Raw genomic sequence first — 17,144 nt, forward strand, 5'->3', positions numbered from 1 at the left:
GCTGTGCCCCACAACACCGCAGCTCTAAAGAATCTCCAAACTCCCGTCTACCCTCCACCCTCAGGTGCTCGCCTAGGGGGCTGCCCAGGGACCCCCCCCCCCCCCCCCCCCCCCCCAGGAAAGAAGAGCCCTACCTCACAGGTTCAAATCTGAGTTCCGCAATAAAGGACCAGGTCCTCAGGGAAAAGCAGCCAGCAAAACGAGTTTCCTGCAATTCCCGTTTACCCCAGGAGCGCAACCAGACTGGGAAATCTACAAATCTCTTTACACCGGAAAGTTCAGCAAGGATCTGGGAGCTCAGCCAAGTGGGAAAAAGTCCGGAATCCCTCTTCGATTCCCCAGAACACTTTGGAGGCGCCGGGCATCGGTGCCCGCGCGCAGGGAAAGGGGACAGGCGCGGAGGAGACTCTGTCTGTGGGGTCACCTTCGCAGAGTCGGTGTTTGTTTTCCTGCGGGCTCCCCTGGGAGGCGCAAATGCATTTGAGGGGCAGTGCGGGGGGTGGGGGGGGGTGGGGGGGGTGGGGGTTAACCCGGCGGTTTCCATGGCACCCGGGGCGTGGGGGAGGAATGCACCCCGCAAGCTGTGTCGAAACAACTGCTCAGCCGGACTAGCCCGGCTGGAGAAGGCTGGAGGGAGTGGGGGGGCAGGAGGGTGGGGGAAGCCGGGCTGGACGGGGGTGGGGCGGTCACGTGCGCCCGAGGGGGCGGGGCCCCAAGCGGAACCGAGTTCCACCTAGAGGCTCCGTGCAAGGCGCGAACTTTTCCCCCGAGATTTGAGGGGCTGACCTTGACCTGAACCCCTCGGGAGGACTCGAGGCACCCGTAGCCAGGACCGGGCTGAGGTGTCCGCGGCCAGCCTGGGACAGCGGTCGGGGGCTGAAGACACCCAGGAAAAGTGGGAGCAGAAGCCTGGGGGTGAGTGCAGGAAGAGCTCTGCTCGCAGCTTTTACGAAGGCTCTGGTCTCCGTTTATTCCGGGGTGGGCCAGGGCAAGTGCCCCTACAGCTCAGCTCGAAGGCGGCAGCCGAGGCCACTGTCCCTTAAGAGTGCTGGAGTCCTCAGCACCTGTCTAGGGCTTCAGCAGGGGCTGTGGTCATGGTGAATGAAGATCCCAACCAACAGGAGCAAAATGGCACGCCCGCGCAGGACCCCGCACTCCGGGTGGACCACAGCGCCTCGGGGCACCAGAGCGTGTCCACGCACCCGAGCGCGTCGATGCACCGGAGCGTGTCGGCCCACCCCAGTGTCTCCATCCACCCCGCCGTGTCGGCCCGCCCGAGCAGTTCGGCCCACCCCAGTATGCTGGCCCAGTCCGGTGGCTTGGCTCACCCCAGTAGCTCGTGCCCCGAGGACCTTAGTGTGATCAAGGTGAGCAAGCGCCGTTGGGTGGTGGTCCTGCTGTTTAGCTGCTACTCTATGTGCAACGCCTTCCAGTGGATCCAGTACGGCTCCATCAATAACATCTTCATGCACTTCTACGGGGTCAGCGCCTTTGCCATCGACTGGCTGTCCATGTGCTACATGCTGACCTACATCCCTCTGCTGCTGCCCGTGGCCTGGCTGCTGGAGAAATTCGGCCTGCGCACCATCGCCCTCACCGGGTCCGCTCTCAACTGCCTGGGGGCCTGGGTGAAGTTGGGTAGCCTGAAGCCGCATCTCTTCCCGGTCACCGTGCTGGGCCAGATCATCTGCTCTGTGGCCCAGGTCTTCATCCTGGGCATGCCCTCCCGCATCGCTTCAGTCTGGTTCGGGGCCAATGAGGTATCAACGGCCTGTTCCATAGCTGTCTTCGGCAATCAGGTGGGTTGAGTTGTTGGCCCGCGTTCAGAGGAACGGGCGTCCTATCATTGTGTGAGGCTCAGTGTGTTAAGAGTGTACCTGACTGCACCTGAGCCTGCGGGAGACTGTCATTTTCTGACTTCAGCAGTGTTTGTGACTCTGGGTGACTTCGTGGCTGGGTGTGACCGACGGTGGGAGTGAGTGATTGTGACTGGATGGCTGCGTGAGAGAAGTGCAGGGAAACAGAAGAGGAGGGGACCTTTTCTTTCACCAACAATTTCTCCTCCCCCAGCCGAAAGCATGCTTCTGGAACATACGCCTTCCTGACCCTGCCAGTCCACCAGCTTAGACCTGTGATTTCAGGAAAGCTCTTCTTTCTCAGGGAGCAGCCCATGGGTGTCAGATTATTCTGGTATCACCAGAATTGGCAGATGTTTTTAGCCTGACGAACCAACTTTCCTAGAGTGCGGTATCTCCTGTAGCACACAGGCTCTCCCAGAATGCTGCCCTGACGGTTGTTTGGCACTGTTTTTACCTTCGTTTATACACAGCTGAAGCCAGAACAGTGGGAACGATGCTTTGGGCCAAACTCCTTCCCTGGGGGTTAAAGCCAAACCCAGCAGGGTGGAGTAGAAATCTTTCTCTGAATTTCTAAGGCCTAGAAAACCTTTTGGGAAAGGTGTGGAGAGCTCATATCTCAATCCCTTCTCTCACCTTCTTTGTAGAAGGAGGATCGCAAATTCTTTGCGTCTCAGTTGAGGTTATGATCCCAAAAGTTGGGATCCTGCTTTATCTGGACCTTTGCCTCTGGGTCTCACTTCTTCGCAGGCGGACGCAATCGTGGCTGTGACCAGTAACCCCTAGTTCTTATAGGATTTTTCCCTTACAGGAGGGTAAAGCTGGGGGATGAAGGTCATGACCTTTGAAGCCTCCCAAGGGTGAAATCTCCCTGTTAGCAACAGAACACGATTCAGACAAGGTCACTGCAATCTCAAACCCATTGTTTGGGGAGGGCAGGATTGCTAACTGGGAGAAGACCTCAGGTCGCCTGGCGAGATCAGAGAATCCAGAATTTTTTTGTAAACCATAAAGCATAAACGAACAGGTTTTCAGGTGCCTTCTCACACACCTGTGAGGGAACTTAATACCAGATATATCTTTAAAATTTAATGAAACTGTTTATTCATTCCCCACGCGCACTCCCCACCGAGGTCAGGAAATGCGAAGAATTTTGCATTCAAAAACACTCTGACAGCATATATTTGTATCACGGAGGCCTGTGTTTCATTTGATCTTTTAGGTTTCACCCTAAAAAAAATTATGAAAAACTGAATTGTTTATGCTTCCTCACGTAGAGATGACCGTGTCTGGTTCTTGGAGTGTGTTTTTACCTTTCATTTTGAGGAAAGCAGGCTGAATGGAGGAGAAATATTATTAGAGTAACTTGAGCTTTGCTGCGTAGGAAAAAAGGCTCCACAAATTTGTCTAAACAGATTTAAAAATTTTTTTAATGTTTTTATTTATTTTTGAAGGAGAGAGGGAGACAGAGCATGAGTCGGGGAGGAGCAGAGAGAGAGGGAGACACAGAATCCAAAGCAGGCTCCAGGCTCTGAGCTGTCAGCACAGAGCCCGATGTGGGGCTCAAACTCACAAACTGTGAGATTATGACCTGAGCCAAAGTCGGACGCTTAATTGGCTGAGCCACCCAGGCGCTCCTGTCTAAACAGATTTTAAATGCTATTCCACAGAAGAATTCTTTGTGGCTTGCAAACCTCACACTGGTCAGCAAATACCCGTGCCCTGGTAACTCTCTGTTTGCATCACATTTGTTCATTCATTCATTCATTCATTCATTCGTTCAACAAGCATTCATCTGGTACCTGCCTTGTGCCCGACACTGTGCTAGGGCTGTAAAGATAATCCCTGCCTTTGCAAAGTTCCTGTACCAGATTTTAAAATTGCGCCAGGCACTAAGATTCCCGTAAACAAATGAACAAACAAACACCCAGACAGACCTACGCATAAAGGACTTATTTTCATTCTCCATGGGGTTTTTTTTTTAAATTTTTTTTTTTAACGTTTATTTATTTTTGAGACAGAGAGAGACAGAGCATGAACGGGGGAGGGGCAGAGAGAGAGGGAGGCACAGAATCGGAAGCAGGCTCCTGGCTCTGAGCCATCAGCCCAGAGCCCGATGCGGGGCTCGAACTCACGGACCGTGAGATCGTGACCTGAGCCGAAGTCGGACGCTCAACCGACTGAGCCACCCAGGCGCCCCTCCATGGGGTTTTTAATATCTTCTTTGCCTAAATGCTTAGGAACAATTGAAGGGGAAGGAAAGGCACTTTCTCATCTATTATTTAATTTTTCAATTCTGCGAGGTAGGTGGAATCGTCCCCGTTGTTACAGGTGAGGAAATTGAGACCCAGAAAGATGGAGCAAGCTTATCGAGGTCCCACAGCTACTAAGTGGTAGAAGGGAGATTTGAACGCAACTCCACCTCCAAAAGCCCGTGTCAGTAGGCCACTACCAACTTTATCCACATGAATTGTCATGTGGATAAAGCATATATTTAAAAAAATTTTTTTTAATGTTTATTTTTGAAAGAGAGAGAGAGAGAGAATGAGAGAGCGAGTGCGTGCAAGTCGGGGAGGGGCAGAGAGAGAGGGAGACACAGAATCCGAAACAGGCTCCAGGCTCGGAGCTGTCAGCACAGAGCCTGACGCAGGACTTGAACTCACCAACCGAGAGATCATGGCCTGAGCCAAAGTCGGACACTTAACGGACTGAGCCACCCAGGCGCCCCTGAAGCGTATATTTTTTTAAAGGGGGCCGGGCAGGATTGTGAGGTTCAAATCTTGCCCCTTGTGTCTGATTGTTGTTGGTGATAAAGTATCCAGCAGTTTTCTCCAGGATCAGAGCCTCGAACCTGTTTTCGGTTTTGGAGTGCTTGGCATTAGCATCGCCTTCCCACCCACCCTATTCTGCCCCTTTGAGCCTAGCGGGAGGCACAAGAAGGTGGGGCTCCGGTCTTTAGGGGAGAAGAAACCAGTGAAGCCTCAGCTGGGGTGAGAGAGGGAAGGAGTCTTAGAATTGCAACCGAGCCTCTTCCCTTTGGCTCTGGCCACTGGCACAGGGGTAACAGCCTGGCATGTAGCAACACTTGTTCCAGGGCTTCCAGGGAAATGATCCACGTGAGGTTTTGAGTCATGTGGATAATGTTACAGCGGAAGGGTTGGGCAAGAGCCCTGTCTTGGAGTCTGGTGCTAGCTTGGTGGCATTGGAAGAGAGATGTGGAGGCCGGAAGAGACCAAATGAGCTCCAGCCCCGATGAGCCTATAGCACTAAGATGGGAAGGGCCTTCCTCAAGGGCCCTTGGACAGCCGAGAGCACAGTGTCACCCAGAAGCGGAGTAGGAGAGAATGTTTGCTTTTTGAGTTAGGGTGCAGTAGTCTCCCCTTATCTGTGGCTTCACTTTCCGTGGTTTCAGTCACCTGTGGTCAGCCTGGAAACGGATGGGCCTCCTTCTGACTTACAGAAAGTCACCCGTCACCTAATACTGTGTCACAGTGCCACATCATCCACCTCACTTTGTCTCATCACTAGGCGTTTTATCAACTCACATCATCGTAAGAAGGGCGAGTACGGTACAAGAAGGTATTTTGAGAGAGAGAGAGGCGTCACTCACATAACTTTTATTACAGCATATTGTTAGAGTGGCTCAATTTTATTACTAGCTGTTGCTAATCTCGTCCTGCGCCTCATTTACAAATTAAACTTTATCATAGGTAGATAATGTGTAGAAAAAAACGTGGCATGTATAGGGTTCAGGACCGGCTGTAGTGTCCGGCATCCAGTGGGGGTGGCTTAAAATCGGTGAAATGTACATTTTTTAAAAAGTAGAAAGAGCAAGGGCACCTGGGTGGCGCATTCAGTCGAGTGCCAGACTTTGGCTCAGGTCATGATCTCACAGGTCGTGGGTTTCAGCCCCGCGGGCTCTCTGCTGTCAGTGCGGAGCCTGCTTCGGATCCTCTGTCTCCCTCTCTTTCTGCCCCTCCCCAGCCCACTCACACTCTCTCTCTCTCTCTCTCTCTCTGTCAAAAAAAAAGAAAGAAAGAAAAAGTGGAAAGAGCAGGTGAAACTAGTTTTAGTACTCTATTTTCTTTAACCCGATATATCCAAAATATTCTTTCAACATATAATCAATATGATAAAATCACTAATAAGTTGTTTTACATTCCTTTTTCACACCCTTTGAAAATAGGCACGTATTTCACCCTTGTAGCCCAGCCACATTTCCCAGGAATGATGAGACGTGTTCCATAGACAGGTTGGACTTGCAGATCTGGAGCAATGATGCTATTTAGGGGGTGAGAGGGGGCAGTTTTCCTTGACCCTTTTAGGGTCTCAAAATTAAACCGATGAAGACAGATTATCAGGAGAACATCATCCACGTTTGTTTAAAAAAATTTTTTTTAATGTTTATTTTTTTTGAGAGAGAGAGAGACAGAGTGTGAGCAGGGGAGGGGCAGAGAGAGAGGGAGACACCGAATCCGAAGCAGGCTCCAGGCTCCGAGCTGTCAGCACAGAGCCCGACGCGGGGCTCGAACTCACGAACCGTGAGATCATGACCTGAGCTGAAGCCAAGAGTCAGATGCTCAACTGACTGAGCCAGCCAGGCGCCTCCATCCGAATGTATGATAAGTATTCCATGACATGGGAGCCTCCCTGAGGAAAGGAAGAAACAGTGCTGTGTACATTTATGCGAGGTTTGGTGAAAAGTGCACCATGGCGGAGGGAAATGCCAGGTCAGGAGTACGAAGTTAACGTGGTGAACTGGGGGAGCTGAGGACGGCCTGCTTGTCAGGGTTCTCCTTGGCATCCCTTTGTCTTCAGGGGTAAGGGTGCTCCTTTGCCTGGTATGGGAGTGGTAACTCTCACAGGAGGTTTTTAAGGCCTCTTCCAGGGAAGAAGGGCGAGGAGGAGGAGGTCAGAGTGACCTTCCTGCTTCTGTTTCCTCAAACTCCTTCAGCGCAAAACATTCCAGGTGCCAGAATTTAGAGGACTCTGTCCTGAACCACATCATGTTTCAATATTTCAATACTGGAAATCAGATTCTAGCAGATAAAGATGGGGTCTAGGAAACTGAGGCCAGCCTCGAGGAAGTGGTATTTGCGGGACTGGCTAAAGGTGTGGTAATATTCCGAGAGGCCGGGTGTCTGACACCGGGTCCTTGTCCCTCTGACTCAGGGTCATGAGGTGGGTGGTCAACCTACTCCTGTTGCAAAATCATGGTCATTGGGGTGTGTTAAAGTCTAGGCTTATCACTCGGGATTTTCTTTTTCTTCTTTTTTTAAATTTTTTAAAAAAAAGTTCATTCATTTGGAGAGAGAGAGCGAGAGAGAGAGAGAGAGAGAGAGAGAGGGAGAGCACCAGCAGGGTAGGGTCAGTGGGGAGAGAGAGAATCCCAAGCAGCTCTGCCCTGATGCGGAGCTCGAACTCAAGGACCATGAGATCATGACCTGAGCCGAAATCGAGAGTTGGACACTTAGCCGACTGAGCCACCCAGGCGCCCCCACTCTGGGTTTTCTAACGTCAGAGGCGTTTCACGGTCTGAGTGAAGCTGGGGGAGGTGAAGGCAAACTCTTGTTCTCCGCTAGCATTTGCTCTTGTTACTTAAAGCACGTGGAGAGCCTGCCCTCACGGCTGACCACTTCTGGGCCTCCCCTCATGCACCGGAAGACAGGAATAGACCAGGGCCGGGAAGACAGACAGAGACAAGTGGTGACTGACTTGGGTGAGTCAGTGATGACTGATGGGGTGGGGCCGGTGCCAACCCTCAAATGCTCCTGGGGGCCAGCCAGGTCTTAGAAATGTGATAGAGTCGAGATAAAATTAGGGTGTGGTGGGGTCACAGCGTGAGAGCCTCCCCCCCCCCCCCTACAGAGAGCAGCTGCTTCCCTCCCTCCGACCGTTGACAGACAAAGCAGGACCCAGTGTTACCAGATCTCATTTGGGGGTGGTGATTGTTGAAGGAGAAACAAGATATCCAGATTTTTAGGTGAAGTCTGTTTTGTTGGTTTATTTGTTTTTATTCTGGTAAAAGAGACATCATGTGTATCATTTTAACTCTTCGCGAGGGTACAATTCGGTGGCCTTAAACGCTTTCACGGTGTAAGCATTACCGCGCTCTATACCCAAAACCTTTTCATCTCCCTCAACAACTCTGCACCCATCAAGTAACTCCTCCAATCCCCCTCCCTCCAGCCCGGAGTGACCTCTCTTCTGCTCTCTGTCTCTATGCATTTGCCTCTGCTAGGGACCTCATATAAGTGGAATCAGACAATATTTATCTTTCTGTGTCTGGCTTATGAAGTCTATTTTTTTTTTTAAATGCTGATAACTAATGCGTAAGTGTGTGTTTAATTATATTCTATCTTTTGAAACTGTGGATCAGATAAAACTTACAGTTTGGCGCCTGGGTGGCTCGGTCGGTTAAGCATCTGACTTCGGCTCAGGTCACCATCTCATGGTTTGTGAGTTTGAACCCCCACGTCGGGCTCTGTGCTGACAGTTCAGAGCCTGGAGCCTGCTTCGGATTCTGTGTGTCTCTCTCTGCCCCTCTCTCGAGCGCGCGCGCGCTCTCTCTCAAAAAGAAATAAACATTAAAAAAACCAAAAAACAACAAAACCACCAAACTTCCAGTTGGAGACTTCTAGGGAAGGTAAAGTGGAAGTGGATTGTAGTTTTCCTCCCAGTCGGAAAGTCTGCACCAAACATACGGGCTGGCAGAAATGAACTTGCAGTCTAGCAGCTCTGGGGAGGAAACCAGACCAGTGCTCCAAGCCAAAAATGGTGATCGCGCCTCACCCAAGGGGCTGGATAAAAATCCAGAGGCCTGGGCCCCTACGAGGACTTCCTTAACTGGACTCTCTAGGGGCGGGGCCCGGGCTCCTGTCTTTTCACCTGGCTTCCCACGTGACACTACCGATCAGTTTTTGAAATCGCCAGGTGAGAGGAACAGCAGGCCATGGGAAGGCAGCCTCTTGCTCGCAGCCACGGTCTTGTCAGGGTAGACTGATTATGTGCTTGCTGTATGCGGTCTGGTGTGCAGGTGGGAGCAGCGGAGCTCAGCTGCCCATCCTTCAGATTGAGGGAAGAGACTGGGGCTGGGGGGTGGGGCTCGTAATTCGGATTCATTTAAGGTTTTGAACATATACTCCAACCCGGGGCGGGGGGGTGGGGGATGGGGTTGGGGGTTGAGGGCAGGCTCTGGTGGAATGTGAGGTGGAACCTGGCTGATGCACCCTATTCCTTTTGTTTCCTTGACCTTCGGTTCAGGGCACTGGAGAAGGTTCAGGTTGGCCTGGTCTGACTTATATCTTGTCTTTGTTGCCTTGGTGGCATTGTCGCAGGAGCCTGGCAAGTCCGTGGAATCAAGTCTAAGTCTTCGGGTTAGCACGCTAAGACCCCTACTCCTCCCCATTTCTGTCCAGCTTGTCTCTTGTTCCCTCCCAGTCTGGTCTGTCTGCTGTGACCAGTGTGGCTCCTTAATTCTCTCCTTGGAGATACACTCACTGCTTGGAGAATAAGCCTTATGCCTGGGAGAGTGACATCAACGAGATGGTGGGTCAGGAAGCTTCAGACCCTGGCTCCCCCACAGAAATGTTAAATAAACTAGAAACCAGCTAAAATAATTTCTTTATGGGAATTCTGGAGGTTCGTCAAAGATAGCAACCAGGCAAACACCGGACCAAGATAAAGCCACATTCAAACTGGTAGGACATTTCATGGCCTCTTTGCATACATTTTCCCTCCCTCTCCCCCTTTCCCCATGCTGTGCTCCCAAGGACTAGTTAGTTCCTTTCTGCAAACTGACTTTGCAACACTGTAACCTAATTGTATTTTTGTGCACTAACAATGAACAATCCAAAAAGCAAATTAAGAAGACAATTCCACTTACAGGAGCATCAAAAACAGAACACCTAGGGATAAATTTGCCCAAGACTGCTGGAAGACTTAATATTGTTAAGATGGAAATACTACCAAAAACAAATCTCCAGAGTCCATGAGTTCCACATTAGAATCCCAATGATGTTATTTGCAGAAATAGAAAAATGGCGTCTAAAATTCATGTGGAAATTTAAGGGACACTGAATAGCTAAAACAATCTTGGAAAAGGACAACAAAATTGGAGGTGTCACATTTCTTGATTTTAAAACTAATAACAAAGCTGTACTAATCATGACAGTACGGTATTGGCAGAAGACAAACATATAGACTGATGGAATAGAGAGCCCAGAAATAAACCCTCACATATGTGGTCAAATGATTTCAACAAGGATGCTAAGGCCAATGGAAACCATTTACTTAAAAAAAAAAAAAAAAAAAAAAAAAAAAAAAAGACTATTTTTTTAAATGTTTATTTATTTTTGAGAGAGACAGAGAGAGAGAGACAGAGAGACAGAGTGTGGGCAGGGGAGGGGCAGAGAAAGAGGGAGACAGAGAATCTGAAGCAGGCTCCAGGCTCCAAGCTGTCAGCACAGAGCCTGACACGGGGCTCGAACCCTTAAACCATTGAGATCATGACCCGAGCCGAAGTCCAAAGCTTAATCAACTGAGCTGGGCACCCAGGCGCCCCCACCCCCCCAATACTATTTTTTTAGAGCACTTTTAGGTTTTCAGCAAAATTAAGTAGAAGGTACGGAGATTTCCCATATACTCCCTACCGTCCACTTCCACCATGCATAGCCTCCCCCATTCTCAACATCTCCCACCAGAGCCGTATATTTGTTAGAATTGTTGAGCCTACATTGACACATCATAATCACCAGTCTTTTCAATAAACAGTGTTGAGAAAATATAAGCCACCGTGGCACATTTGTTACAATTGATGAACTTACATTGACACATCATTATCACTAGCCTTTTCAACAAATGGTGCTGGGAAAACTGTTAAGACCATTAGAAGAAAGCGTTGGGAAAAAGCTTACTGATGTTGGGTTTGGTGATGATGGCAATGATTTCTTGGTTGTCATACTAAAAGCATGGGCAACAAAAGAAAAAAATAGATTCAGTGGACGACATCGAAATAGAACACTTCTTTGCACCAGAGGACGCTATCAATAGAGTGAAAAAGTAACGCATGCAAAGGGAGAAAATATTTCCAAATCATGTATCTGATGAGGGGTTGATACCCAGAATATATAAACAACTCCTACAGTTGAACAATAAGAGAAACAAATCTCACTTAAAAATGAGCAAAGGACTTGAATAAATATTTCGCCAAAAAAAAAAAAAAAAAAAGACATACAAATAGTCAATAAGCACATAAAAAGATGCCCATCATCAGGGAAAGGCGAATCAACAGCACAACGAGATACCATCTCACACTCAGGAGGATGGCTACGAAGAAAGAAAAAAGAAGGAAGCAAGTGTAGGCCAGGGTGTGGAGAAATTGGAGCCCTCGTGCATTGCTGACGGGATATAAAATGGTGTAGTCGTATGGAAGACACAATGGCAGTTCCTTAAAAAATTAAAAATAGAATTACCGTGTGATCCAGCAATTCTGCTTTTGGGTGTTTACCCACAAGAATGGAAAGCAGAAGTTTAAACAGTTATCTGTATGCCCCTGTTTATAGCAACATCATTCACAATAGCCAAAAAGTGAAAGCAACCTGAGTGTCCATCTACACATGTGTTACGTGATATACACATAAAATGAAATATTATTCAGCCTTGAAAGGAGAGGAAATTCTGACACATGTCACACATGGATGAACCTGGAAAATGTTAAGTGAAATAAGGTAGTCCACCGAAGGAGAGGTACTATACGATTCCGCTTATATGAGGTATTGATGTGCCTCTTTTTTCTGATGCCAGCCAGTTCTCCAATTTTCTACCACCAGCTGGGTGTCCTACAATTCCATGTAATTCTGACACCAACTACTTGGAGTTAATGCTGACCAACTCCACCAGCAAAGGCCTCAGTTCCACAAGACCGCCTCCACTTGAGATGCCATTGGCAAGTCCTGGTGGTGGCAGCCATATTTGTGACTGACCCGTTAGAAACTGAGGGTTCCCATGACCCCTACTCCAGTTCTATAATTTGCTAGAATGGCTCACAGAACTCAGGTAAATACTTCACTTACTGGTAAAGTAAGTGACTTACTTTATTTGTTTATTATAAAGGACCCAACTCAGGAACAGCCAGATGGAAAAGATGTGGGGGCCTCTCTAGGCATGCCACCCTCCCAGTACTGGTGTGACGTGTTCACTGACCAGGAAGCTTGCAGAATTTCCTCGTTCATGTGTTTTTATAGAGCTCAAATTCCAGCTCCCTTCCCCACTTCAGAGGTCGGGTGGGGGGAGGATGGGGCTGAAAGTTCCCAAACTCTAATCCCACATTTTTCTGGAGATTATCTCATCCTAAAGCCATCCAAAGGCCTTACTCTAAGGCACCTCGATAGCAGAAATTCAGGTGTGATGGAAAGGCGTTCCTTACGAGGAACAAAAGATACTCCTTTCACTCAGGAAATTCCAAGGGCTTTTAGAGCTTTGTGACAGGAGCCAGGGACAAAGATTAAATCTATTTTGATTCTACCACAAGTACAGGGAGTGCTCAATTTCATAGAAAGCAGGATGGTGGTTGCCAGGGGCTAGGGGAGGAGGGAATGGAGAGTTAGTGTTTGATGGGCACAGAGTTTCAGTTTGGGAAGATGAAAAATGTTCTGGAGGTGATGGTTGTACAGCCATATGAATGTACTTAATGTCACTGAACCATACAGTTAAAAAAAAATGGTTAAAATGGGGGGGGGGTGCCTTGGTGGCTCCCTCGGTTAAAGGTCTAACGCCTGACTTTGGCTCAGGTCATGATCTCATGGTTCGTGAGTTTGAGCCCCATGTTAGGCTCTGCGCTGACAGTACAGGGCCTGCTTGGGATTCTCTTTCGCCTCTCTCTGCCCCTCCCCTGCTCGTGCTCTCTTTCTCAAAATAAAAATAATAACAGTGGTTAAAATGGGGCATCTGGGTGGCGCAGTCAAGCACCCAACTCTTGATCTCGGGTCTTGATCTCAGGGTCATGAGTTCAAGACCCGGGTTGGGTTCCATGCCAGGCATGAAGACTACTGAAAGAAAGAAAGAAAGAAAGAAAGAAAGAAAGAAAGAAAGAAAAAGAAAAAAGAAAGAAAGAGAAAGAAAAGAGAGAAGAAAGGAAGGAGGGAGGGAGGGAAGTGGTTAAAACGGTAAATTTTATGCTATGTGCATTTTACCAGAAAAAAAAAAATCCACTGCTTGTGAGGTGTTTCCTTCTGGCTGGGTACCTGCTCACCTCCTACCATCAACTCATCAGTCTCTGTGCTTGGAGGAGTGCATTCTGGGCCTTGTGTGTGCTTGCTAAGATCACTGGGATACTGGCCTTTGTTTTCTGGAGGTTTGTGTTTCCTCCTCTTCCTTATCTCTTCTCCTGTCCTTTTCCCTTCTTTCTCCTCCTCCTCTTTTGGCTAAATGGGAAACTTGTCAGAGGACTGGAAATTTGGCTAACACACCTCTCCTGTGTCTCAGAGCAGTGCTCCAGGCCTAACAGGTGCCTACAAATGGATGGACAAATTAATACACAGGGATTAAGGTGACTACTCAGTTGAGAGCTCAGGTCATTGGAGGAAGGGACTGTCATACCTGGATTTGTCTTTCTGATGTGATTCAATCTTAGTCCTTCAATGGAAAGAGCTATGAAGTCCTTACTATGTCCCTTGAACTGTGCCAGACCCAGTGGGGTTGAGAACACCGTGTTTAGCTCTGCTGTATACCCTTGGACAAATCCCTTCAGTTTTCTACGCTTTGACTTCTTTTTTAAGCTGGAGATAATATTGGCTACTGCAGAAGGTAAAGGAAGGGATTAAATGAGGCAAATGGAGGGCTCTTAGCTAGCAGAATTTTTCAGATAAGAAGTGCTAAATGAAGAAGAGATATTATCAGTATTGACATCAGTAAAGGCCATTTTTAAGAGCTGATTCTTTTTTTTTTCTTGTGGTTTACTTATTTATTTATTTTGTGGGGTGGGATGGGCAGAGAGCGAGAGAGAGAGCGAGAGCGAGAGCGAGAGAGAGAGAGAGAGAGAGAGAGAGAGAATCCCAAGCAGGCTCCACACTGTCAGCATGGAGCCTAACATAGGGCTCAAACTCATGAATGGTGAGATCATGACCCGAGCCAAAATCCAGAGTTGGATGCTTAACCGACTGAGCCCCCCGGGCGCCCCTAGGAGCTGATTCTTAATGAGTGGAGTGACGAGGAGTTGGGTGACTAGGGAGGGTGGGCCATTCCAGGAAGTTTCCAGGCAGTATTGTGATGGAGACTTGTCCCACTTGAGAGCTGCTCAAACTAAAACTGTATATAGGTGTTGGGAGGTGGTGTTATTTTCCCAGCATGTGGTGATGACACCTGTTGTCTGTGATGAACACTTTGGAGTCTCTGGGGTGACCGGGATAGGGGCCAACCCCTACCCGCACAATCAGTCCTCAGTCTCACAAACTTAAGGTTCTACTGAAAGAAGTTGGATGTTCAGGCTTCTCAGGTAGACGCAGCTGTTTTCTACTGCCTGGTTCTTGATCTTTTTCCAGCCGTGCTGTTAACAGGATGTCCTCTCCTTGACTTCAGCTCCCCCCAACCCCCAACATCAAACAGCCCCATGTGGATTTCAGGATAAGGGTTGGAACCCCCTCAGGGAGGATAAAGAACCGTATGGTTAATGTGAAAGCTGATGTTTCCTCTTCTTTCTTTGTTCCCTGTCTCCTGACTTCTCTGCAGCTCAGTCCCTGACCTTAACCCAGTGAAGCACTCCCTTCTCTCGATTCTGCGGGACTGAAAGCCTTTTTCTTTAACTGAGTCGTTCAGAGGTGGGAGGGCTTCCTGCAGGGCTCCGGTGGTCCATCTCGATTCTTCTGCTCTCTGACCTCATTCCAGGCATCTTTCCTCTTTTTGTGCTGTGCGAAAACATTAGCTCAGCTTCTCAGCCCCACACGGTTCAAGATGAGGCCTTGCTCGGGCCTGCGGGCAGATAATAGTGCCATCTGTGTGTGCCTCAGGGGAGACGGGAGGCAGGCCTGGGCTTTGTTTGCTTACCATCTTCTTGGAATTAGACAGTGTGTCTCAGAACCTCATAATGGAGCAGTGTTTGCTTTGGCTCTTGTCTGCTCCTTCTCTACGGAGGAGGTAAACACAAGTTCCTTTCATTTCCTGGAGACCGATTTTGATTAGACGGCTCTGCTGGCTCCAGAGGGGGGGCATGAAGGTGAAGCACAGTTGGGGGTTTTTTCCTCCCCCCCCCCCCCTTCTCCCCTCCCCTGGAAATTCCTGCTTTCTGCCTAAAATGACTGTTGGCATGGCTTGGGCTGCTTTGATGGCTCTGGAGGCAGCTGTCCGTCCATGAGGCTATTTGTTGTGTCCATCTACTCAGAAATGTGGAAACGAGCAGCTGTGAGCCATCGTGTTAAGTCAGGGCCTATTCCAATGGACTGTTTGTTTGGGGTGGTGACTGCCCCTTAAGCAATCTGTGCCTCCTCAGACCTTTGCCCTGGGCTTCCAGTTCAGTGCTGGACATGTTGGTGGAACCACTCGATGAGTTCATTCAGAGGAACATTTCTCCTCTACCAAGGAGCTTGGCAGGAATACAGATCTCTCTCTCTCTCTTGCCAGTCCTGCCTAGGACACCTAAGGAAGACAGCAGCTGAGCACGGTCTCTTGACTTCTTTCCTTGAGGGCAGCGGAGATCCACCATGAAGTGTGTGGGCCATGAACCTTAGCACCAGAACCACCGGGGTGTTTGTTGAAAATGCAGATTCCTGGGCACCAGGGCAGACCCAAGGAATTAGCCTCTCTGGGTGGGGCTCAGGAATCTGTGTTCTTGATTCTCTGTCGGGGATTCTGCTGCCCACTCAAGTGTGAGAGCTCGTGGTGTGGAAGCCATGGAATCCGGACCCCAGAGCCCTGCTGGACGCTGTGTTTGGGGTCTCCAGCAGGGCACCTGCCCTCTGTGGGCATCAGCGTGGTTATCTATGGCAAGAAAACCTGCCTCACAGGGTTGCTACCAGAGTTATGTGAGGGAGGGTGTATGTGAAAGCCCTTGGAATCCAACAAGCCCTCCATACATGTGACTGAGCCCACACCTATCCTCTCTCTCCCTATCACACTTGGCCTCTGCAGCACCGTCTGAGGCATCTTTAGATGACAGCCACTTTCCTCATCTCTGCTGCCATCCCTGAAGTTTTTGCCCGCAGGTCCGCCTCCCTGGTGTCATACGTGGGGAACTTCAGCAGCCCCGCCTGGGTCCACTCTCTCAGCCGGTGAGCTGGTTGGGGCCAGCGTCACCCCCCTCCTGCATAGAGGTCAGCCCCCACAAGACCTAGCTCAGAGCACACGGGCCAGAAGAGGCCATGCCTGGTGCACAGCAGCAGCAACTGAAGATATCTAGATGGGAAGATGGAAGTCTGGGGCTCTGATTTTACACTTTAGCTGTTGGGCGTTATCTTCACCTTGCTGAAGGAAGATTCCAGAGGGCTTTCCGGGCTTATCGTCTATTGACACGTCAGCCGTGGCCTCAGGAGGGTGGGGGTGGGGGTGAGTGAAGAATGCAGCTTGACTTAACCCTCTTACTAATCTTTTCCACCTTTTATGTGTGACTAGGCCCCCTGAGAAAATCCCCTCCACTCGTATCCTCAGTTCCTGAACCTTTGAAGCAGGTCCTCAGAAAGAACAGCGGGTGGTTAAAGCCTCTCTCTTCCGGGCTGGCTGAGGGGGGCGTGAGGCTGGCTGAGGGGGGCGTGAGGCTGGCTAAGGGGGGCGTGACGGGTGAAGATCAGGGCTCTCTGGCTTCTGGAGTGACTTCCTGTCCTCTAACCGTTCACCACCCTGCTTCCCAAGTGTCGCAGGAGTGTCCCTGGCCCTGTCACCAAGAGACAATCTCAGCCTCTGGTCTGCTGGGTGGCCTTCAGGCAGGCACGGTCGGTAACTCTCGCTCTATTTGTGGAGTAAGACCGTCCTCCTTGCTAGTGTTTGGTTTCGCAGGCTGTTGTGGGGGGAGATGAAGTTGTATTCCCAGAGCCCAGATCATCGGCTGGTCTGTTTAGAGGGACTTAAGGAGACATTGATATTCTCTCTTCCCAGTGGACTGCCTTCTGATTCACTGTCCAGAAGGAACTTTGCTAAGAGGTACAGAGTAAGCGTGTTAGCCGTTTTATGATGTCCCAAACACGTGCCTCAGTCATAAAACAAACTCACTGCAGATGATCCCGTCAGGCCCTGGGTCATCTGGAGTCTCAGACTGCGTCTTCCTGGGACGTGTAGCTGTTTGGTGCCTTGTAGAGGCTCAGC

The 17,144-nt window shown here is 49.5% G+C and overlaps 1 protein-coding gene across 2 annotated transcripts in view; it reads left to right on the forward strand.

Moving 5' to 3' along the window:
- Positions 1 to 671: 671 nt before the first annotated feature.
- Positions 672 to 17,144, forward strand: part of FLVCR2 (FLVCR heme transporter 2) — a 55,331-nt gene continuing 38,858 nt past the window's right edge. For both annotated transcript variants that reach the window (XM_042943836.1, XM_042943837.1), the window contains exon 1: positions 672 to 1,799. In XM_042943836.1, the coding sequence (XP_042799770.1) occupies positions 1,095 to 1,799 (705 nt within the window). In that variant the 5' untranslated portion in view covers positions 672 to 1,094. The remainder of the gene's footprint in view (positions 1,800 to 17,144) is intronic.

This window comes from Panthera leo, chromosome B3 (genome assembly GCF_018350215.1).
Source record: "Panthera leo isolate Ple1 chromosome B3, P.leo_Ple1_pat1.1, whole genome shotgun sequence".
NCBI lineage: Eukaryota > Metazoa > Chordata > Mammalia > Carnivora > Felidae > Panthera > Panthera leo.